We start from the raw sequence: 26133 nt of genomic DNA, 5'->3' as shown, positions 1-26133 counted from the left end.
TATGAGGTCCGTACCACCTGTCGAAGCACGTAACGAGGGATACATCTTACAGCGCTTTTACACAACAGCTCAACCGGTACGGCTGTTGTGCAACATTATGGCCAGGTGATGCCCCTAACATAGGTGAAATGTGCAAAACAAAGAAATAGTTTCAACTCATCTGTTTTAACCTCCTTTGTTGATCCCTCATGTGTGACAGGTTTCGAGCACTGCGCGCATTTTCAAGCACATGTTTAGAATAGTGGTGGATATACAGGGTGAGTCACCTAACATTACCGCTGGATATATTTCGTAAACCACATCAAATACTGACGAATCGATTCCACAGACCGAACGTGAGGAGAGAGGCTAGTGTAATTGGTTAATACCAACCATAAAAAAATGCACGGAAGTATGTTTTTTAACACAAACCTACGTTTTTTTAAATGGAACCCCGTTAGTTTTGTTAGCACATCTGAACATATAAACAAATACGTAATCAGTGCCGTTTGTTGCATTGTAAAATGTTAATTACATCCGGAGATATTGTAACCTAAAGTTGATGCTTGAGTACCACTCCTCCGCTGTTCGATCGTGTGTATCGGAGAGCACCGAATTACGTGGGGATCCAAAGGGAACGGTGATGGACCTTAGGTACAGAAGAGACTGGAACAGCACATTACGTCCACATGCTAACACCTTTTTATTGGACTTTTCCACTGACGCACATGTACATTACCATGAGGGGTGAGGTACACGTACACACGTGGTTTCCGTTTTCAATTACGGAGTGGAATAGAGTGTGTCCCGACATGTCAGGCCAATAGATGTTCAATCTGGTGGCCATCATTTGCTGCACAAAATTGCAATCTCTGGCGTAATGAATGTCGTACATGCCGCAGTACATCTGGTGTAATGTCGCCGCAGGCTGCCACAATACGTTGTTTCATATCCTTTGGGTTCAAAATGGTTCAAATGGCTCTGAGCACTATGGGACTCAACTGCTGAGGTCATTAGTCCCCTAGAACTTAGAACTAGTTAAACCTAACTAACCTAAGGACATCACAAACATCCATGCCCGAGGCAGGATTCGAACCTGCGACCGTAGCGGTCTTGCGGTTCCAGACTGCAGCGCCTTTAACCGCACGGCCACTTCGGCCGGCCATATCCTTTGGGGTTGTAGGCACATCACGGTACACATTCTCCTTTAACGTACCCCACAGAAAGAAGTCCAGAGGCGTAAGATCAGGAGAACGGGCTGGCCAACTTATGCGTCCTCCACGTCCTATGAAACGCCCGTCGAACGTCCTGTCAAGGGTTAGCCTAGTGTTAATTGCGGAATGTGCAGGTGCACCATCATGCTGATACCACATACGTCGACGCGTTTCCAGTGGGACATTTTCGAGCAACGTTGGCAGATCATTCTGTAGAAACACGATGTATGTTGCAGCTGTTTGGGCCCCTGCAATGAAGTGAGGACAAATGAGGTGGTCGCCAATGATTCCGCACCATACATTTACAGTCCGCGGTCGCTGTCGCTCTACCTGTCTGAGCCAGCGAGGATTGTCCACGGACCAGTAATGCATGTTCCGTAGATTCGCCGCCCCGTGGTTTGTGAAACCCGCTTCATCGGTAAACAGGTAGAACTGAAACGCATTCTCTGTTAATGCCCATTGACAGAATTGCACTCGATGATTAAAGACATCATCATGTAATTGCTGATGTAGCGACACATGAAACGGGTGAAAGCGGTGACGATGCAGTATGCGCATGACACTACTTTGACTCAGTCCACCGGCTCTCGCAATGTCCCGTGTACTCATGTGTGGGTTCATGGCAACAGCAGCTAACACACCTACTGCACCCGCTTCTCCTTGCCGGCCGCGGTGGCCGTGCGGTTCTGGCGCTGCAGTCCAGAACCGCGGGACTGCTACGGTCGCAGGTTCGAATCCTGCCTCGGGCATGGGTGTGTGTGATGTCCTTAGGTTAGTTAGGTTTAAGTAGTTCTAAGTTCTAGGAGACTTATGACCTAAGATGTTGAGTCCCATAGTGCTCAGAGCCATTTGAACCATTTTTTCGCTTCTCCTGTGACGGGCCTGTTACGGACCCGTTTGCGTGCTACGACCATACCTGTAGCATACAGTTGGCGGTAGATGTTTTGCAATGTGCGGCACATTGGATGCTCTCTGTCCGGATACCGTTCTGCATACACCCTGCAGGCTTCAGCTGCATTTCGTCGACACTCACCATAGATGAGTTTCATCTCCGCCTTTTCAGAGTTCGAATACATCATGGTCACAGTTACTACAACACTACACTATCACAGACGTCTGGTGACACGGTTTACTACAGTTGGTCTGCGTGCGGAGACGAATGCAGAATAACAATAGCAGCAAGCGCTACATGCGGACACTGCGACAGCTAGACCAAACCACGACAGTGCACTATAGCCACACTCGTAAACACGGTCGTCATCGTAAACATGTCCCTGCAGATGCTGCTCGCCGACCGTGGCCCGTGTTTGTTACAACACGCAACTGAACGTCGGAGGTTTTAAGCGTCGACTCAAGGTTACAATATCTCCGGATGTAATTAACATTTTACAATGCAACAAACGGCACTGATTACGTATTTGTTTATATGTTCAGATGTGCTAACAAAACTAACGGGGTTCCATTTAAAAAAACGTAGGTTTGTGTTAAAAAACATACTTCCGTGCATTTTTTTATGGTTTGTATTAACCAATTACACTAGCCCCTCTCCACACGTTCGGTCTGCGGAATCGATTCGTCAGTATTTGATGTGGTTTACGAAATATATCCAGCGGTAACGTTAGGTGACTCACCCTGTATATCGCAGAGGTAAATTACGGGTAAATCCATAATGAACGTTGCAGCCAAATGACAGGTATAGGGTCATAGGTGAAGTAGCATCCTGTATTAAAAACAGCATGATATGGCACAGTCTGTCTATACAATATTGTAACTACATAATTTATCACCTAAGTATCTATGCCCTGGTTGGTTAATTCCTACTTGAATGTCCGTGTTCATGGCTATGCTATAGTAGGCTAGCATCAGTACGGTGGCAGCTCATGAGATTTCCTAATAAAATGAAATACAACAAAAATAATCTGTCAAAGGCCTTGTCACGCTTTTTTGTATTATAAAGGTCTCACTGTTTCGAATTTGCTATCCAGAAATTGAGTATTTCCTCTCCTACAAAAAAATTATTATTACTGTTATTGGTGCCTTCTTGCCGCAGTGGATACACCGGTTCCCGTGAGATCACCGAAGTTAAGCGCTGTCGGGCGTGGCCGGCACTTGGATGGGTGACCATTCAGCCGCCATGCGCTGTTGCCATTTTTCGGGGTGCACTCAGGCTCGTGATGCCAATTGAGAAGCTACTCGACCGAATAGTAGCGGCTCCGGTCAAAGAAAACCGTCATAACGACCGGGAGAGCGGTGTGCTGACCACACACCCCTCCTATCCGCATCCTCAGCAGAGGATGACACCGCGGTCGGATGGTCCCGATGGGCCACTTGTGGCCTGAAGACGGAGTGCTTGCCTTTTTTTTTATTGGTGCCCTGTATGTATGTCTTTCATAAAATATGGATCGTGATGTTTGTGCCCTACAACTGTACAAATAGTATATTTTCTGTGAAACAGCATGACTACAGTAATCTGTAGGATGACAATTATCCATGCACCATCAAATCATTGCAGCAGAATTGTTTGGTTTCATATACTTTTGCTCATAAATTACATGTAAATAGTTATTTTCAAATAACTGTACATTAAAGTTTTCAAAATAAACTGAGCTCAAATAAGTGTTATCTCGGTATGATTCGACGGGCAAAAAACAAAACGAGGAGGTTAACAAAATTCATGTCCATAAGGTATTTCAGAGTATATTAATTTCATATTTCTTACAGAGACGTAAGCACAATACACGGTACAATTAAAAAAAAGAGACTCACAGTATAATCATTATCTCTTTAATAATGCTTGTTAAGAAAGGGTAAGCTACAACACTTAAAAATATTAGCAGTTTTGTACAACATCTATGTCTCTGAGGACTACAATATCAATATAGCAAATCAGTTCACCTATCCGCTATCATACATAACAGTGTACTGAAACCGCTGCTCTTGGAATTTTCATTTCAGCAACTTCCATCTCGTACCAAATCGTTAAATGTGGTCATTAGTGGCACATAGGAAGTATTTAAGGCAACAGCTTGTGCCAAAAGGTCATGTAGGGTTCGTACAAGTTAGTTTTGAGGCTAAGAGGTCCATTTATCTCCAGATAGTAAGGTAACGATTCATCGTACTCCTTCCACGTCTCTGTCAGTATGGAGGTCTGTTCTGGCGTCGGATTGCTGAAACAGTAACAATCATATAAGTTGGTCACAAGGCCGTGTTTAATTCACAACACTCTAATGGAGCCATCACATACATCTACATCATTTCCAGTATGAAAAGTATGACAACTCATGGATGAGTAAATTATATGGACGTGTTGTCATAGAATTAGCTTATCAGACATTTCAGTTTCTTTATAACAACACTATACTAAAAAAATATGAACCATTAGCAAGAAGATCACTTACTCATATTTAGCGAAGTTAGTCCACATTGTTGTCATCTGAGCTTGGATTACACCTTCATCCGAATCAGGATCCAGATCTGTTGCATGCATGTATTTCACATCATCGTTGTGAGCTGCACCTGAAAGTAAATGAAAGGCATGTAAACAAATATAGTGCAGGTTTGGTACAGAAGCATACTCATTATGAATTCTTATAGTCGAGTATAAGAGTTATATTGTTCTCAGCTACGCAAAAGAAACAACATTTATGAAGTACTGGTATTTATAAGTAATAACTTTTTTAATTTCTTATAGTTCATTAATGAATACAGTGAAGACTGCAACACCGAGAAGGTCTCATGTGACTGAAATAAACTCTATGCCACATAATAAGCACATGAAAATATGTAATTTTAAATTAAGAGTCCCAACTATGAAAATTTGGTGCAGTGGGAAGTCTCCGTGTACTGCAAGCAGAGATTCAAATCGTCATGGCATGGATTTAGAGAAGGCCTGAAAACCTGAAAATGCTTCTGGGGATCTTCTTCCATTCACTTTGTTTGCAAAACCACGTAGAATCAGTAAGTCGCCAGTCGACTGTGACAAACATGATGTCGACCAGCTGTGTTACTGTCGTGTTCGACAGCCTACCTGTCAGTCGAACTTGCAGGACGGAGAAGTAGTGACTGGCACACATAATTCTCTTAAAAAGGAGTACACAATTCTGGCTACATACGCCGTTGCGTTAAGGATGGTCAGTAAGTATCCTGTGCTTCAAATCCTTGCTAATGAAATGGATCCTGTTTACTCTCGATAGGTATGGGTCACATCAAATGTGTATGTGATGTTCAGCTGAAGTTATGTTTGCATATAATAGTGTCGTTTCTGAATGATACATCAAATAGCGACACGACAAACTTTGTTATATGAAATTGTTAATGTTCTGCCACTTTAATGATCGTATGCAACAGTATTTCATCTGTTGGACATTCGTATTAATAAGTTTATGGTCCTTTATTTGCACATGTATGCTTGTTATTAATTTATTGTCGTATATATTCACTAGTTGCCTGATAAACCGTGCGATGTAGCGCACTCTGGTGAGCGTCACCTATAGTGCGTTGGGTGCAGCACATTTCTACATCTACATCTACATCCATACTCCGCAAGCCACCGGACGGTGTGTGGCGGAGGGTAAATTGAATACCTCTATCGGTTCTCCCTTCTATTCTAGTCTCGTATTGTTCGTGGAAAGAAAGATTGTCAGTATGCCTCTGTGTGGGCTCTAATCTCTCTGATTTTATCCTCATGGTCTCTTCGCGAGATATACGTAGGAGGGAGCAATATATTGCTTGACTCCTCGGTGAAGGTATGTTGTCGCAACTTTAACAAAAGCCCGTACCGAGCTACTGAGCGTCTCTCTTGCAGAGTCTTCCACTGGAGTTCATCTATCATCTACGTAACGCTTTCGCGATTACTAAATGATCCTGTAACGAAGCGCGCTGCTCTCCGTTGGACCTTCTCTATCTCTTCTATCAACCCTATCTGGTACGAATCCCATACCGGTGAGCAGTGTTCAAGCAGTGGGCGAACAAGTGTACTGTAACCTACTTCCTTTGTTTTCGGTCTGGTTCAAATGGCTCTGAGCACTATGGGACTTAATATCTGTGGTCATCTGTCCCCTAGAACTTAGAACTACTTAAACCTAACTAACCTAAGGACATCACACACATCCATGCCCGAGGCAGGATTCGAACCTGCGACCGTAGCGGTCACACGGTTCCAGACTGAAGCACCTAGAACCGCAAGGCCACACCGGCCGGCTTGTTTTCGGACTGTATTTCGTTAGGACTCCTCCAATGTATCTCAGTCTGGCATCTGCTTTACCGATGATTAATTTTATATGGTCATTTCATTTTAAATTACTCCTAATGCCTACTCCTGGATAGTTTATGGAATTAACTGCTTCCAGTTGCTGACCTGCTATACTGTAGCTAAATGATAAAGGATCTTTCTTTCTATATATTCGCAGCACATTACACTTGTCTACATTTAGATTCAATTGCCGTTCCCTACACTATGCGTCAATTCGCTGCAGATCCTCCTGCATTTCAGTACAATTTTCCATCGTTACAACCTCTCGATATACTACAGCATCACCCGCAAAATGCCTCAGTGAACTTCCGATGTTAGCCACAAGGTCATTTATATATATTGTGAATAGCAACGGTCCTACGACACTCCCCTGCGGCACACCTGAAATCACTCTTACTTCGGAAGACTTCTCTCCATTGACAGTGACGTGCTGCGTTCTGTTATCTAGGAAATCCTCAGTCCAATCACACAATTGGTCTGATAGTCCATATGCTCTTACTTTGTTCATTAAACGACTGTGGGGAACTGTATCAAACGCCTTGCGGAAGTCAAGAAACACGGCATCTACCTGGGCACCCGTGTCTATGGCCCTCTGAGTCTCGTGGACGAATAGCGCGAGCTGGGTTTCACACTATAGCCTTTTCGAAACCCATACTGATTCCTACAGAGTAGATTTCTAGTCTCCAGAAAAGTCATTATACTCGAACATAATACGTGTTCCAAAATTCTACAACTGATCGACGTTAGAGATATAGGTCTATAGTTCTGCACATCTGTTCGACGTACCTTCTTGAAAACGGGGATGACCTGTGCGCTTTTCCAATCTTTTGGAACCCTACACTCTTCTAGAGACCTACGGTACATCGCTGCAAAAAGGGGTGCAAGTTCCTCGCGTACTCTGTGTAAAAGTGAACAGGTATCCCATCAGGTCCAGCGGCCTTTCTTCTTTTGAGCGATTTTAATTGTTTTTCTATCTCTCTGTCATCTATTTAGATATCTACCATTCTGTCATCTGTGCGACAATCTATAGAAGGAACTACAGTGCAGTCTTCCTCTGCGAAACAGATTGGAAAAAGACATTTAGTATTTCGGCCTTTAGTCTGTCGTCCTCTGTTTCAGTACCATTTTGGTCACAGAGTGTCTGGACATTTTGTTTTGATCCACCTACCGCTTTGACGTCAGACCAAAATTTCTCCGGATTTTCTGCCAAGTTAGTACATAGAACTTTACTTTCGAATTCGTTGAACGTCTCTCGCATTTGACGACCGTGCGCCCAGTATTACAGAAGTAGTGGCGGAGGACATACAGGGGCATATGTAATTTTACTTTTGTTCGAAACAGGCTTATGTCTGTTGAAGTTATTTTATTGGTCTTGACGCAGCCGCTGGGCTAAGACATTTTTCATTGATTAGTGTTTATGTAAGGAATATGTTATCGCTTGCGTAATTTTGAAGTTTATGTGTAGATTGTATCACCGGTCATTTTTAGGACCTCTGAAGAAGGCTGTATTATTATAGACGAAACAATGGTCAAGGTTTAAAATAAACATAATTTAGTGCAGCTGGGGGGTGTTTTCCATTCGAGACAATTTCGTAACGGTTGTTGTTGTCGTTGCCATGATGAAAATAAGGTTTCCATTTCCCCGTCACCTAATCAATGTATTATTATGGGGCTTTGTAGCCATACACTTACACCACTTCGTTCTTCATTCACGCTTGTCTGACTGCACTCGAAACGTCATCGTCACCTAATCACTGTGTCATATGAGATATACTATAGCCCTACGCTAAGGACAACTCCCTACGAACTGCTGCACAGTTGTTGCCTTACAGATGAAGAAAACGAATTACCGTACAATACCGCACTTCATCAACTGGCTGCGGTTTTTTGTTTTGGCTCCTCTGCTGGTTGCTGCGAGGCTGTGCGTGGGGATTTTAATATGTTCTAGGACTGCAGGTATACAGGGTGTACATAATTGGTATTCCAGCTTCAAAACGCTGTAGAAAGGGCACCATATGTCAGAATGACGTCAAATTTGAAAAATATGTTCTTGACGCACTGAGAAAAGTTACAGGACAAAAAAGAAAAAATTACCAACAGTGGCTTTGTAAGCGTCTTAACACATGGCAGATAAAATGCAATACGACGGCTATGGTTTGAGTTGCACGTTGTACCGTCTGTACTATTCAATGAGCATCACTACAAGCACGGTATTAAACGATTGTCTCACTGATAGTTAGATAAGCCCACCCACCAAGGCAAGTTCGTACCACATTCAATAGAAAAAAAATCAGTTTTTAACTGTCCTGAGGCCAAAAACCAGTTACAAAGCAAAGTGAATGATTTTCATTGTCCTGGGACCAAAAACCGCTTACAAAGCAACAATGCAATCAATTTTTAATTTTACATCAGTGGCGCAAGACTTGTTCAATGCGCTATCCACCGTTTTCTCTTACAAGTTGAAATCCAGAAACAGCATGATCTACAATGGACCTGAGGGTCTCGGGGCTCTCGTTTAGAATGCGTTGCGCAATGCGTGCCTCAAGTTCGGCTACGTTCGTTATTGGATCACTGAACATATCTTTCAGATAACCCCGCAACCAGAAGTCACATGGATTAAGATCAGCATTTGCGAAATGCCTGCTGCTTCACTGGCTGTGTAGTGTTGGACGATCGCCATCTTGCATACAAACAATCCAACCATAACATCCATGCAGTTGAAGGGTTGGAATGACGTGTGTACAAAACAGTTTCACAGCGTTTTACCTCTGACGGTACGCGTAAGAGGACCCACAGGACTCATCTCCTTGAGAAAAAAAAGCTCGATTACTCGTGTGTTGCATACATAGATGTCTACGAGTTTTTGACTACATAAATCGACAGAACTGCATGTATGTCAGCCGACCAGATTGGGAGAGATGCCATTGAGCTCTCGACGGAGACCCTAGTACACCAATTGCAGCATAAGAGGGTGTGTCGGTGTGCCAAATACGTAATATCCATTACGGCAGTGCGGGCCATATCTACATTCACAACTACACTCGGCAAACCACTAGGAAGTTCATGTCGGAGTGTACTTCCCATTGAACAACATACTGGTTTTCTTCCTGTTCAGTTCGCTCTGGACCGCGGGAATAATGACTGTTTAAATGTACATGTGGATGCTGTTATTAATCTACTCTTGCCTTCATCTTCCGCTGTGGCCGAGCGGTTCTAGGCGCTTCAGTCCGGAACCGCGCTGCTGCTACGGTCGCAGGTTTGAATCCTGCCTCGGGCATGGATGTATGTGATGTCCTTAGGTTAGTTAGGTTTAACTAGTTCTAAGTCTAGAGGACTGATGACCTCAGATGTTAAGTCCCATAGTTCTTAGAGCCATTTTAACCATTTTTTACTCTTCCCTTCGCATCCCCTATCGGAGTGACATGCAAGAGAATGCAGTATATTTCATCATTACTCACGTATTGTTGAACTAAACTCCTTAGGAGCAGATTTCGGAAGGTCTAACGATAGCGAACTACCGCCGTGTCATTCTCAGCCGACAGGAATCACTGGAAGTGGATGTGCACGGGAATATCGTCAGCACACCACTCTCCTGGCCGTTGTCAGTTTTCGTGACCAAAGCCGTTACTTCTCAGTGAAGCAGCTCTTAAATTGGCGTCACAAGGGCAGAGTGCACCCCGCTTTTCAACAGCGATCGACAGACCCGGACAGTCTCCCTTTCAACTGCTAGCCATGCCCGACAGCGTGTAACTTCGGTGATAGGACGGGAACCTATGTTATCACTGCGAGAAGGCCGTTGTCACTCACGTATTACTGGTTCTTGGAATTTCCTGTATAGCTGACGTCGTTCTTCAGGCACATGTCAGATTTGGTTTCATAGCTTTCCCACGACATCTTCCCAAGTGTCCGAACAAACCTGTGACTACCTGTTCCGGACGTACTTGAGCGGTCACCTATGAGAGTTTGAACGACTGTATTGAAAGAAATTTTCTTTGAAGAATAACTGCATTTTCCGCAGTAACCTACCGATGAAGTATACCACTTTCACTACCAAAGGCAGAGTCCGTGTTGTCATTCGATTCCCGGTCCTCACCAATAGTTATGCCACGGTATTTGAACGCTTACAAGGGGAGGCCGCCAATTGTGAAATTCAGATTCGATTCATACTGCGCATAATAGAAGCTCACGGCCAGAGGTGTAATGTGCCAAAGCACCAAGATGCACTTCTCAGCCGTTGTCGAGAAAATCGACGGTTAAAAGATACCGTTGCGGTGAAATACTCTCTACGAGTAATAATTTTCTACAGCGTCGTGGCGCAGCGGTAAGCGCTCGGGCTCGTAATCCGAAGGTCGCCGGATCGAATATCGCGCCATGCAGTTTTTTTTATTATTACTTTTTTGTAATTCAAATATATATATATATATACATATATACATATATATATATATGTATATATACTATTAATGAATTGCTTATACATGTTGATTAAGGCGGATCGCTCTCCAATTGTACCGCCTCCATTTTTCCGTTTGTTTAGCAGGGTGTACCAAAGCTCTCACGTCCGCACTGATTTTCGACGATTTTATAAGTTGCGCTAGGGACCGCATCTACCTTCTTTCGAAGTTAGCAGGCAACTACGCTGTTATGCGGAGGCTCGTTTCGGCCCATTCAACATCTGTCTTTCAAGTGTAACGAGCGAGTAACGGAATTTATATTTCATACCTGCCACAGCAAATTTGTGTTCGTGGGGACTCTATTCTAATTCGAAGGTTTGACTTACGCTATACGTATTCGTTTCGGAATATCGTTTCTACGTCTTCCGTTAACTATACGTGGTTAACATTATGAAGACAATTAATACCATTTGTTAAATACAACTTTGTTTGCGGCTTTTCCACGACAAACGACTTTCAACAACTTATTATATGCATAATTGTTGCAACTGATTGGCGGGAATTTTATATATATATATATATATATATATATATATATATATATATATATATATATACTCCTGGAAACTGAAATAAGAACACCGTGAATTCATTGTCCCAGGAAGGGGAAACTTTATTGACACATTCCTGGGGTCAGATACATCACATGATCACACTGACAGAACCACAGGCACATAGACACAGGCAACAGAGCATGCACAATGTCGGCACTAGTACAGTGTATATCCACCTTTCGCAGCAATGCAGGCTGCTATTCTCCCATGGAGACGATCGTAGAGATGCTGGATGTAGTCCTGTGGAACGGCTTGCCATGCCATTTCCACCTGGCGCCTCAGTTGGACCAGCGTTCGTGCTGGACGTGCAGACCGCGTGAGACGACGCTTCATCCAGTCCCAAACATGCTCAATGGGGGACAGATCCGGAGATCTTGCTGGCCAGGGTAGTTGACTTACACCTTCTAGAGCACGTTGGGTGGCACGGGATACATGCGGACGTGCATTGTCCTGTTGGAACAGCAAGTTCCCTTGCCGGTCTAGGAATGGTAGAACGATGGGTTCGATGACGGTTTGGATGTACCGTGCAGTATTCAGTGTCCCCTCGACGATCACCAGTGGTGTACGGCCAGTGTAGGAGATCGCTCCCCACACCATGATGCCGGGTGTTGGCCCTGTGTGCCTCGGTCGTATGCAGTCCTGATTGTGGCGCTCACCTGCACGGCGCCAAACACGCATACGACCATCATTGGCACCAAGGCAGAAGCGACTCTCATCGCTGAAGACGACACGTCTCCATTCGTCCCTCCATTCACGCCTGTCGCGACACCACTGGAGGCGGGCTGCACGATGTTGGGGCGTGAGCGGAAGACGGCCTAACGGTGTGCGGGACCGTAGCCCAGCTTCATGGAGACGGTTGCGAATGGTCCTCGCCGATACCCCAGGAGCAACAGTGTCCCTAATTTGCTGGGAAGTGGCGGTGCGGTCCCCTACGGCACTGCGTAGGATCCTACGGTCTTGGCGTGCATCCGTGCGTCGCTGCGGTCCGGTCCCAGGTCGACGGGCACGTGCACCTTCCGCCGACCACTGGCGACAACATCGATGTACTGTGGAGACCTCACGCCCCACGTGTTGAGCAATTCGACGGTACGTCCACCCGGCCTCCCGCATGCCCACTATACGCCCTCGCTCAAAGTCCATCAACTGCACATACGGTTCACGTCAACGCCGTCGCGGCATGCTACCAGTGTTAAAGACTGCGATGGAGCTCCGTATGCCACGGCAAACTGGCTGACACTGACGGCGGCGGTGCACAAATGCTGCGCAGCTAGCGCCATTCGACGGCCAACACCGCGGTTCCTGGTGTGTCCGCTGTGCCGTGCGTGTGATCATTGCTTGTACAGCCCTCTCGCAGTGTCCGGAGCAAGTATGGTGGGTCTGACACACCGGTGTCAATGTGTTCTTTTTTCCATTTCCAGGAGTATGTATATATATATATATATATATATATATATATATATGTGTGTGTGTGTGTGTGTGTGTGTGTGTGTGTGTGTGTGTGTGTGTGTGTGTATACATTTGAATTACAAAAAACAAATACTAAAAAAAAAGGTTGCATCGCGCGAGATTCGATCCGGCGACCATCGGATTACGAACCCGAGCGCTTACCGCTGCGCCACGACGCTGTAGAAGATTATTAATCGTAGAGAGTATTTCACCGCAACGGATTCTTTTAACTGTCGATTTTCTCGACAACGGCTGAGAAATGCATCTTGGTGCTTTGCCACATTACACCTCTGGCAATGAGCTTCTATTATGCGCAGTAAGAATCGAATCTGAATTTCACAATTGGCGGCCTCCCCTTGTTAGTCTAATGTCAGTTACGACTCATTGATATTTTAGTTAAAGGATAGTACATTTCTGCGTTTTTGAAGCGCACAATTTTTATTTCTCTACATTGGAAGCAAGTGACCTTCTTTGTACCGTTCTGAAATCTTGTAACTGGATTTTGTGCAGCTATTTCAGACAGCACTTCATTTTAGGTAACTGCATCATCTGGGAAAAGTCTGAAGTTATTTGCAAGATTGTGTGGCAGATGGTTAATATGCATTTCAAATAGGTAAACCATTCATATAATTATAGTTGGTGGTGACTTCAATTTACTCTCAATATCTTGGCGAAAATACAAGTTTATCAAGTCGGTGGTAGGAATGAAACGTTATCCGGAAACATAATGAATGTCTTCTCAGAAAATTATTTTGTACGATAAGTCCAGGAGCTCACTCGAAGAGTACATGATTGCGAAAAGGTACCTGACTTCTTTGGAACAAATAGTTCTGAGTAAAGAAGGAGCATCATGAGGTGTAGAGGGATTAGTAACAACAAGGGTGCTGGAGCAAGACTAAATACCGTTACATCAAAGCCCACATTATCGCAAAACACTTCTGTTTAAAACATCAGCTAAAAATTTGCTTGATGCCTTTCTAAGAGGCAGTCTCCACAATTTTCAGGCCGACTATGTAAAGTATAGACCAATCGTCATTTAAATTCAAAGAAATAGTATCGACGAAACTAAGAGATATATAATAAACTAACACAGATGGTGCTGACCCACCATAGTACACAAAACAGGCCAGAATACTGGTGCAGAAAGAACGAAAAAAGCACGTCAAATTCAAAAGGACGCAAAACCTCCAAGACATGCAGTCTTATACAGAAGCTGGAGAATTAGCGTGAACTTCAATGCGAGATGTTTTTAGTAGTTTCCACAAAGAAGCTCTGTCTCGAAACCTGGCAGAAAATTTGAAGAGATTCTCGTCATATGTAAAATAACCCATTGAGAAAACGCAATCAGTACCTTCATTGTCCGATAACAATGGTGATGTTATCGATGACAGTATTGCCACTAAAGCAGCGTTATTAAACACAGTTTTCCAAAATTCCTTCACCAAAGAAGACGGCGCACATTTTCTTGAATTCCAATCACGAACAACTGCCAGCATGAGGACTTAGAAGCAGATATCTTCGGCGTAGAGAAGCAGCTTAAATCACTTGATAGAGGCAAGTCCTCCGGTCCAGATTGTATACCCGTCAGGTTGCTTTCAGCGTGTTTTGATATAATAGCTCCACATTCAGCAATCATATACAACCGCTCACTCAACGAAAAATCCATACCTACAGAGTGGAAAGTAGCACACCAATATCCAAGAGAGGAAAAAAAAGTAATCCGCTGAATTACGGACTCATATAGCTAAAGCATATTTGCAGTTGGATTTTGAAACTTACGCTGTGGTCGCACATTTTGGGTTACCTCGAAGAAAACGATTTATTGACGAACAGTCAACATAGAATCAGAAAATGTCGTTTTCGTGAAACACAACTAGCTCTTTATTCTCATGAGGTAATGAGTGCTATCGACAGGGGATGTGATATTGATTCCCTAGTTTTAGATTTACAGAAGGCTTTTGACATCGTTTCTCACAAGCGACTTCTAATCAAATTGTTTTTCTGTGGAATATCTTCTCATTTGTGCTACCGGGTCCGTGATTTTTTTGTTAGAAAGTTTACAACTCGTAGTAACTGAGGAATTACAGTCGAGTAAAACAGGTCTTGCGGCAGCGTTCTCGATTCCCGCGCATGGGGTCTCGGGTTCGATTCCCGGCGGGGTCGGGATTTTGTTGGCACCTAGCTACGGAGGGAGGAATGAATATCGCAATAAAATTATAGAGATAAAAGTTCTCACGGAAAAATTTAAGTGTTCGTTTGTCCTACGCGCTATGCGAGAGTGGAATAGTAGAGAAATGGCTTTAAGGTCGATCCGTGGACCCTCTGCCAGGCACTTAATTGTGAATTACAGAGTAACCAGGTACATAACAAACAGGAAAATTTTATTTATTGTGCGGATACAGTATAGAACTTGTAGAAAGTATACAGTTGTAATTTGGTCAGTATTTTGTACACATGATTTGACATAGAGTACACGCAGCTGCCTCCTTTGGCAGTAACACGGTCTCCAACGCTCCTGGGCACTAAGTCAAACTGAGCCTGGTTTACAGACACGGGGACGTCATTCCATGCTGCTCAGCTCATAGCCAGAGTTCATCAGTCACAGTGGCTTTCGAGACGTAGCGTGGCGTTCTCTCGGAACGACGTATATAATATGGCGACGTTCATTTTCATCGGAGTCCACGCACATAGACACGTCCATGATTATAAGTAGAAAATGGACCTTCGTCAAAAGACGATGATATGGCACACCTGCATCCCTCTGCTGCCACGTCAAGGGAACCCGAGACGATAGTCACCGCGCTAATGGTCCACGTTGCTCCAGACGCCACAGTGTTTATGTAGGTGGTTGCGGAAAAAAAATCTCAAACGTTGTCCCACAGGGTTCATTTTGGGTCCAGTACTATACTTGTATAAACTATGTGATCAAAAGCATCCGGACACCCCCATAAACATACTTTTTTCATATTAAGTGCATTGTATTGCCACCTAATGCCAGATACTCCTTATTAGCGACCTCATTAGTCATTAGACATCGAGAGAGAGCAGAATGGGGCGCTCCGTGGAACTCACGGACTTCGAACGCGGTCAAGTGATTGGGTGTCACATGTGTCCTACGTCTGTACGCGAGATTTTCACACTCCTAAACATCCCTAGGTCCACTGTTTCCGATGTGATAGTGAAGTGAAAATGCGAAGGGACACGTACAGCACAAAAGCGTACAGGCCGACCTCGTCTGTTGACTGACAGAGACCGCCGACAGTTGAAGAGGTCGTAATGTGTAATAGGCAGACATCTATCCAGACCATCACACACGAATTCCAAACTGCATCAGGATCAACTGCAAGCGCTATGACAGTTAGGCGGGAGGTGCGAAAATTTGGATCTCATGGTCGAGCGACTGCTCACAAGCCACACATCACGCCGGTAAATGCCAAACGACGCCTTATTTGCTGTAAGGAGTGTAAACATTGGACGATTGAACAGTGTAAAAACGTTGTGTGAAGTGACACAACGTGGCGGTACATGATGTGGCGATTCGATGGCAGTGTGTATGTATGATAAGTGTCCGGTGAACGTCATCTGCCAGCGTGTATAGTGCCAACAGTAAAATTCGGAGGCGGTGGCGTTATGACGTGGTCGTGTCTTTCATGAAGGGGGCTTGCATCCCTTGTTGTTTTGCGTGGCACTATCACAGCACAGGCCTACATTGATGATTTAAGCATCTTCTTGCTTCCCACTGTTGAAGAGCAATTCGGGGATGGCGATTACATCGTTCAACACGATCGAGCAGCTGTTCATAATTCACGGCCTGTGTCGGAGTGGTTACACGACAGTAACATGCCTCTAATGGCCAGGCATGCACAGAGTCCTGACCTGAATCCTATAGAACACCTTTGGGATGTTTTGGGACGCCAACTTGGTGCCAGGCCTTACCGACCGACATCGATACGTCTCCTTAGTGCAGCACTCCGTGAAGACGAGCTGCCATTCCCCAAGAAACCTTCCAGCACCTGATTGAACGTATGCCTGCTATAGTGGAAGCTGTCATCAAGGATAATGGTGGCCCAACACCATACTGAATTCCAGCATTAGTGATGGAGAGCGCCACGAACATGTACGTCATTTTCAGCCAGGTGTCGGGATACTTTTGATTAAATAGTGTATATGAATGACCTTCCACTTAACAATCAACAAGTGAAGTTGGTAATTTTTGAAGGCGATTCTAGGATTACAACAAATCCTATTAGAGAGAAAGCAACAGATGAGTTGGTAAATGTTTTCCAAGGAATTAATAAGTGGTTCTCTGATAATGGGCTCTCCCTAAATTTTGATAAAAACACACTTTGCTCAGTTCCGAACAACAAATGTTTCATTGTACATATTGATGAAAACTTGAAATGGAAGAAGTATATTACTGAGCTTCTCAAATAGTTAGGTTCAACTCATCTGGTTCTTTGTATAATTAGTAAGTAGGAAACAAACGTGTCAACCTCCGACATATTTTACTAATTTCCTCTCAGGAAAGTATTCTGGGACAACTCATCACATCGAAAGAAAGTGCTGATTGCGCAAAAGCGAGCAGTGAGAATAATGTGTGGTGTTCATCCACGGACGTCGAATAGTACCTCTTCAAGGACCTTTACGTTTTATCTGCACCATCACAACACATATTTATAGGATAATGAAATTCGCCGTAAATAATCCATCGCTATTTGAGAACAACGATGTCCATACCTACAACACTAGAGGGAAAAATAAACTTCTTTATCCATTTTTAAACTGTCAGTGGCTCAGCAACGAATTCGGTATCCATGCAGCGACAAAAATTTGTGATCGTTGGCCCAATAACATAAAATGTCTGAGACGTAGCGCACATTTAAAATAATTTCTACTGGACAGCTCCTTCTATTACAATGACGAAATTCTATTTAAAAACCTGTAGCCAGTTCAAATGGTTCAAATGGCTCTGAGCACTATGGGACTTAACATATGAGGTCATCAGTCCCTTAGAACGTAGAACTACTTAAACCTAACTATCCTAAGGACATCACTCACATCCACGCCCGAGGCAGGATTCAAACCTGCGACCGTAGCGTATAGCCAGTTAAAAAACGTTATGTGTAATCACATGAGCACAACTATAAATGACTGTGTGTTAATTTATGTTAACGTTAATCATTTATATATATATATCCTGTAAACTGATAGGTTCCACATCATTTAGATAAAAGAATCGTTCAAATAACCTATGGAACTTGTAAATAACTTACTTTGAAATGTATGCCCGCTCGAGTGCTAGCCTCGGGTGCCATTAGAATTTTGAATGGCATTCAGTTTGGTCCACCTTATCCTACCGATTCTCTGTTGGCATAAGAGTGGTGTGATTTCCATACAAGCAACTTAAACCAAGGAATTATAAACAGCAGTCTCTGCAGCCCACGATCCTGCTGCGGTCGAATTCCGACACGTGCTGGTAGAAGTTTCTTGTCCTTACACAAGGAATAACAAGATAGTCTCATAGACAATGAGCTTTAAAAATCGATTTCTGAACGGGATGCCCACTGCTTAATCTTTCCTTACATAAAGAATGCAAGTGGCGTCATTCCAATCTACTTCGTGTAGTTGTGTTGAAATATTAATCATTTACATATCGATTCAAATCAGCCAGAGCTTTATGACCACCTACATAGTAGCCAGTATGTCCACCTTTGGCATGATAATAGCGGCGACGCGTCGTGGCATGGATCAAAGGATGCCTTGGTAGGTGGCTGGAGAAAGTTGGCACGTTATCTGCAAGCACAATTTACCTAATCCCCGTAAATTCTGGAGAGTGGTGCGATGAGCTCTGACGTCAAGTTCAATCACACTACAGATGTGTTCGATCGGGTTCAGATCTAGCGATTAGGCGGGGAGCGCATCTATTGCAAGTCGCCAATGTGTTCCTTGAACCACTCCATCGTACTTCTGACTTTGTGAAATGGCGCAATACCTTATTGAAATATGCCACTGCCTTCGGGAAACATGACCGTCATGAAGGGGTGTACGTGGTCTGCAACCAGTCTACGATTCCCATTGGTCGTCATGGTGCCTTGCAAAAACTCCACTGGACCAATGGATGCCCACCTGAATGTTGCCCAGAGCATAATGGAGTCGCCGCCAGCTTGTTTCCGTCCCGCAGTACACGTGTCAATGAGCTGTTCCCCTGGTAGACTACAGAATCGCGTCCTCCCACTGACATGACGAAAAAAATGTATTGGGATTAATCAGATCATGCAACGCTCTGCTACTGCGACAACGCCGAGTGCGATGGTCACGCAGTCTTAACATTGGCACATGCGTGGGTCGTCTGCTGTGGAGGCCCATCATTAGGAGTGTTCGGTGCACTGTGTGTTCAGACACACTTGTAGTCTGCCCAGCATTAAAGTCTGATGTTAGTTCCACCGCAATTCGACGTCTGTCCTCTTTGACCAGTCTGCCCAGCCTACGACATCTGATATCTGTGATAATGGGTGACTGCACAACCCCACAATGTCTGGACGTGGTTTCACCTTGTTTTCGCCACGTGTTGAGCACACTCATCGTAGCACTTCTCAAATACCCGAGAAGTGGTGCTGTTTACGAAATGGTCGTGCCGAGCCTCCGGGCTGTCACACTCCGTCCTCTATCAAACTCATATAGATCTCGCGCCTTCCCCGGTCTACATATGGATAGCGCGCTCATTGATGCTAGCTGCACCGTACGTGTGCCTGATTAGCAGTCATTCCTAGCCAGCCGACGCTCCTATCGCCTGGACAGGTTTATATCGATAGTTCAGTGGTCATAATGTTGTGGCTGAATAGTGTATATTATACTTCATGCCTATTTACATTTTCAGTATGGTTTCTTCTCCGCGTTTAAATCTGAAGAGGCCGCAGAATTTTATGGACTGTCATTGTTTCTGCATAAAAGGTCAACAACACACTCTAGTAGACTACTGCCTGCATTGGAAGTAACCACTTCGTATATTGGTGGCTAAGGACATTTTCACCAGTACAACGACGTGCACCAGACAAGGTTGATGATGGAGAGATGTGTATTCGCACGATGCAGTGAACCTCGTCACGCACCAGTCAACAGCATCAATATTATGGACGTTTCTGTCACGAGTGTTCTGAACATTTCACAGTGAACGAGGCATTGGTCCTCCGCTGAGTCTTGCCGTGTTAGCCTCTGAAGATGTCCAGTGCAGTTCTGGACGAAACGTTAGGAGAAGAAGAGTTTCGTGGACGACGACCTCATACCTCGAAAGATTTACTAGCAGCAACGTCATTAGTCCTGAAAGTCTTCATTCTAACTCATGTGACGCTGTTTTCAAAGTGGCAGAAACAAGGGATGAAGTGGAGAACGCTACCACAATGAAGATCTGAAGAAATGTGTGGCTACCCATTAATACGGAGTTGGAGCCGGAATTGAGTGAGAGTAATCAGTAGTACAATTCAGAATCATCAATTGCTAATAATTTGTGTGTTGACATGCTCCAGAATATTTCAGGAGGAGGAGAAATCGATTGTGAAGATTTTGTTAAATGAGAAAAAACGTGATGGTCACCAAACTTTAGCAGATGAAGAAATAATCAAAAGCGTACAGGAGCGTAATGATGAGGAAGGTGAAGAATAGGAGGTGAGAGCCGGTGGTGAAACTGGAGACATCTCCCTATCGTATATTGCGCAACAACATTACATACGCAGTGCCAAAGTAATGCCTGTAAAGTCGTCGCAAAATGAAACATACCGCCGGCCCATACCAGCATTACGTGAACTAAAAATTAAGAAAAATGTTTCATACTATGTGATACGCCAATCTCTTTAAACTAAATTTCAGATGCTCTCAATAATCTGACGCTTATGTTGATCTGACACACGTACGTGCAAGGAATGATCGGATTAGTGACAGTATGGTGTATATTATTATTATTATTATTTACTGAATCTCCCGTTCCTATCGATACTGACGTAACGGTCACAGTTTAAACAATAAGTTAACTAGTGGTATCTGTGTTTTCTGGGAACACCACCAGCGATTCTACCTGTGTTCTGAACAACTGCCTTCTACAGTAGCCAACAGAGTGAATAATGCAGTGTTAGGTCCTGCAGGCCCTTTTCAGTATGTTATGTGATACCGCTTGTGGGCGTTATTACGATAGAAAAAAATGTGTACCGATTTGTGTTTTCACATGGCCTTTCCCTCAAATAAAACTTTCTCATCGCAGGTAGTTTGCAAATTATTGGTGCTGACTACAGTGATGTCTGTATGTAAGGTGACTTGATCAGCTCTTTTGATCATTCTTCAGTCCGATCGATTACAGACTATTTTTCATCGCTTATTATGCTGCGCTTGCAGTATATTTTCGAATTTCATTTTCTATGTACGTAATATGGACTGATGCGTTTCATTAAAAAGTACTGCTGTACAACGTAAGGCCGACTATTTTGTTGATGTCATCATACCTTTCAACATTTCTGTGGATGCCAAGATTTTACATCCATATAAATGTGTGATATGATCTCGATGTGATACCAATTATCTATAACACTTCCCGGAGCTATCTTTAATACTTCCTGCAGCTATCTACGATTTCTCGTTCCTTGAGGATATAATTCAGGGAGTTCCTCGTCACAATGAATTGATCCTCTATTGCTGGCAGAAATCTCCCACTTTCCGCATGTGAACCCTTTTGCGTCAAGGAGATGGGCGATACTAGTAACTCGACATGGCCTTGGCTGTGGTCATTCACACTATTATTATTGTTGTTATTATTATTACGATTTAAGATATTGTCATACATGTACTGTATACTGTTTTGTAGTGAAGGTGAATATAAGACAGGTTCAATCCGTAAATTCACTTAGGGCCATCTAGATTTTAAACGACCTGCTGCGTTCTAGATGGGAAATGACATTTTCAGAATCAATGCTGATTCATAAGGAGATCTCATTCGGTGCACTTTAGTTAACAGTATTCAATGTATGTTGTAATGTCTTCCGCGATTAAGCAGCAGGTCATCTACACAATTTTTTCTTACTGAAGAAAAGTAATACGAAATATGTTTTAATTATCTTGGAAATAAGTTACATTTGTGTAGTAAAATATATATATTGTCTACATGATTGACGAATATCGTACAATAGGTAGCGAGAAAGGCTTATAGTACTACTCTAATGTGTTTTAATCCTACCTGGACCACGAGGAAAAGTACTGCGAGTACCAACGAACGAGAACTGGTAGTAGTAGACAGGGTTCGAGGAATAGCGAGCCATGCTTCTGACGGCAGCGTCCACTCCTTCCACAAAATGGCGGTGTGTTTCCAACTGTAAAATGTAATACGTGCATCATGAAAAACTGCCGTAGTTCAGGAACGTGAAATCTGCATAAAACGTTAATATTCCACTGTAGTGCCTCCATTAATGTATTACACACATTGGATCACAAATCTGAATAAATGGTAAGTCGAGATCAAGGCAGTAATAACAAGGCATGTTACTGATCCACGGAAAGAGTGTGAACAGTCGCGAAGTTCATTAGAGTAATGTAACGGGCGCCATCATTGCACACCGTGTCAGAAGTTCAAAGTGTGTTTGCACATGCTTCCACAGTTGGTAGGGATTGACCGTATTTGTAGAAGCAGATGTCTGTGTTTCATTATGATCTGGGGTACATTGAAGTTCAAATGGCTCTGAGCACTATGCAACTCAATTTCTGAGGTCATCAGTCGCCTAGAACTTAGAACTAATTAAACCTAACTAACCTAAGGACATCACACACATCCATGCCCGAGGCAGGATTCGAACCTGCGACCGTAGCGGTCGCTCGGTTCCAGACTGCAGCACCTAGAACCCCACGGCCACTCCGGCCGGCTACTTTGAAGTGTGTGTTGGTCAATGTAATACATAAATCGTATAAAATAACCGTCTATTGTCAAATTATTATTTTTTCCACTTCCATGGGAATGAATCTGGAAGCAATTTACGAAAGCTTTTGTCTTACGTGAAGACGATGTTTTATTAGCTAATTACTATATTATCATCCGTCGCTACCCAGTTGTTTATTTATAATAACCTTCTACTAGGCGTCATAAAGAATGAAACTTCTGTTCAGGGTAAAACGTTTGTCAAGATGGTCATATGTCTTAGATATTGTTTTTCAGTTGCTTTAGAACCAACTAGATAGAAAGACAAAAAATTGTCTTCCAGCAAAATGAGTTATACACTCACCGATTCCCAACAGAAGTACCTCAACGCCGATGTTCCAGGAAAGTTCACTGACATGAAATTATTATATTATAACGTGGATGTTTGACAATTATGTAGAAGTGGTTAGGAGGGCCCAGAACCATACATAAACAGTAGGGCAGCATCGTAAAAACAATACAGTGAGATACCATTGTAATCGATACTCCATTCATTATTTTAAATGCGTCTGTTCACTTTATTGTTATTTTAGTAGTCTTTTAACTCCCACGTAAATTTTAAGTACATGGTGATTATAATTGAAGTTAAACTTTCAGAACGCCGTAGAAATAACACCACTGGTCACAATGATGTCAAATTGCACGGAATATCATCGGAGAAAGGGGGAAACGTATAACAGAAGAAAAAAATAGTTTAAAAATTGATCAATACATGGGGATACATGTGTCAGAATATGCAAATGAAAACACCTGTCATTCGCACGACCCACTGAAGTTGGTATAAACACGCCGGGTACACGACTTTTCCCCCTTTCGCGTCTGCAACATTCGCCATGACTGTCTCAATGCAGGATTGCGATCTGCTTGGAAAGCTGATGACTGTGCACACGTCACTCTGTAGAAGTTCCGGACACTGAAGGGTCTGAAAAACAAGCGGTATTCTGATGAATGCCATGATTCTGCAGAAAATGATTCGGAAATTCAAGAAGACGGGTTCTTTTGGTGTGCAACCTGGTAGAGGGAGGAAACGAATTGATTCGACGTCAGTGGAAGCAGTGGGCTCGGAAATGCAGGAGGAGACGAGTGGTGGTGTGCAAACGTGTGTTGCACGGAGAACTGCACGAACATTGGACATACTCGTGAGCACGGTGCGTAAAATCCTACGAAACATCCTTCTTTGCTATCCATTCAAAACTACCCATGTGTACGCGTTGCTTCCTGTTGGCCTGCCAGCAAGAGAGACCTTTGCTTTAGAATTTCCTGCTCGCATGGAAGTGGACCCAATGATTGGCCATGGAAGATTTTGTGGTCAGACGAAGCCCACTTCCATCTGACAGAATATGTCAATACACAGAATAGTCGAATATGGGCAACGGAAAATCCACACGCAAATCCACCAGTACCACTTCATCCTGAAAATGTCACTGTGTGGTGCAGGCTTGCTGCATCATTTACCATAAGGCCATATTTTTTTGAAGATACAGGTGCTTCCGGTCCTGTTACCTGTACCGTCACTGGTGAGCGCTATGAATGTCTTTTGCAGAACCACGTCATTCCAGCTCACCAACACCGTCGATTTGTGGGTGGGATCATCTTTATGCATCTCCACTTTACCAGCTGCTGAAGTTCCATTTGGGAAATGCTAGAATTATCACCCGCCACTTCCGTACAGGCTGTCCGTCCCGACCACCTGATCTTAACCGAAGTGACTTCTGCCTGTGGGGCTATCTAAAAGATGTTGCGTTCAGTGTTCCGACTGAAAACTTAGCTGCACTAAAAGCATGTATAGCGCAACACATTCTGTACGGGACCCCGGAAACACTTTGATCAGTTGTGGAACACGCTGTTTATCGATTTCAACTTGTTGCAGTAATCGGTGGACAGAATATTGAACGTGTTTTGCGCCAGTCACACGGAAATTAATAATCCGCTTTGATTTTGATTCATGCTTTTATACGGTTTTTGACCTCATGACAATTAAAAACTGATGTGATTGACGATTTTTATGCGGATTTTGGCCTCAGGACATTTTTGGCCTCAGAACAGTTAAAAACCGACTTTCCCCATCCGATGTGATATGACCTTGTCGTGGTGGACGGGCTTACTTAACTAACAGTATCACGCCTGTACGCCCATGCACACTAAATAGTACAGTTTGTTTAGCGTCAGACGTATACCTTAGGCACTATTGTATGATTCATTTGTCATCTGTAGTCGACCACTATTAAATTATGATGCTTACAGCCCCATCTATTGCTACATTTTGGAACTATTTATTTATCTTCTGCCATACATTTTCCTCCTTCTCCGATAATATTCTGTTGTAATTTGTCGTCATTCTGACCAGTGGTGTTATTTGTACAGCGGTTTGAAAGTTTAACTTTAAATTTAATGACCCTGTATATTTATTTGATACCACTACCTCTGGATTTATCTTCTTTTACTCCACGTAACATGAGAGATCAAATTGTTTCTATAATATTTTACCAGTAGAGATTTAGACAAGGTAGGTGTATGTCCTCTGACTTACCAGGCATGTGGTGTAGTTGTCCTGCACTGTGATGTCGCTGCCGTTGTAGTAGAACTCTTTAATGGACGCAGCTGCCTTCAGCTGTTCTTCCCTTGTAGGAAGTCGTATGTCAATCCCCACAATCTCGTCGAAGTTTTCGTTGAAGTTGCTTACTTGTTCTTCAGTATATAACGCACCACGACCTGTGATAAAAGACATTTACTGTTTAAGAGTCAAGTTCCAACTTTGACAACAGAGCAAACTATTCTGAATCCGAGAAATGAGTTGCAGAAGTGAATGTTTTGAAGAGATTTTCAGACACAGGATTTGACTGCTATGAGTAACACTCGTCCAGAGCTATTGACGTGCTCACGGGTGTTCTGCCGAGTTGCTGTTTCCATTTTATGTACAACGTTTCGACGGCCTACCCAGTTGCCTTCTTCAGGTCGTGTGAGTTGTGGTGTGACTGCCTTGCAGTCACCATTCAGAGCGTAGGACTCAGGAGACTGAGCAGAGCAATCCACTGTTCCTCCACTACCAGTTCATCTCGAAGGATACCTTCTGTTGAGAACGCGTCGATCAAGCAACCCATTATGTACAGGATGTCTAAAGTGTTGCTCTGCATAAGCTTCACGTGCCCCCAGATAGGAAATTCCTTCCAAACCACTTCCTTCAAAGTAAAGTTCGTGATCTGAGTCGAACGACTACCAGCATGAATACTTGATTTTTCGGAATTTTCATGTCCGATGTTTTCATGTCTGAGAATTTATTGACTTA

The 26133-nt window shown here is 43.5% G+C and overlaps 1 protein-coding gene across 8 annotated transcripts in view; it reads right to left on the bottom strand.

Annotated features, from left to right (window-relative positions):
• The window catches only part of LOC126236941 (esterase FE4-like), a 796743-nt gene that overhangs the window by 711503 nt on the left and 59107 nt on the right, over positions 1–26133 (bottom strand). For 5 of the 8 annotated variants that reach the window (XR_007545010.1, XR_007545009.1, XM_049946635.1 and 2 more), the window contains exons 8-9: positions 25378–25559; positions 22116–22248 (exon numbers count right to left, since the gene is read on the bottom strand). Coding sequence is in view for 5 of the 8 variants with exons in the window: in XM_049946635.1 (XP_049802592.1) it covers positions 22116–22248; positions 25378–25559 (315 nt within the window). In the remaining 3 variants the exon portion in view is untranslated. Of the gene's footprint in view, positions 1–4147; positions 4361–4591; positions 4710–22115; positions 22249–25377; positions 25560–26133 lie in introns of those variants that run through there. The other 3 variants (XR_007545011.1, XM_049946634.1, XM_049946633.1) reach the window with 2 other exon arrangements.

This window comes from Schistocerca nitens, chromosome 2 (genome assembly GCF_023898315.1).
Source record: "Schistocerca nitens isolate TAMUIC-IGC-003100 chromosome 2, iqSchNite1.1, whole genome shotgun sequence".
Lineage (NCBI taxonomy): Eukaryota > Metazoa > Arthropoda > Insecta > Orthoptera > Acrididae > Schistocerca > Schistocerca nitens.
This window is presented reverse-complemented; position numbering and strand designations above follow the sequence as displayed.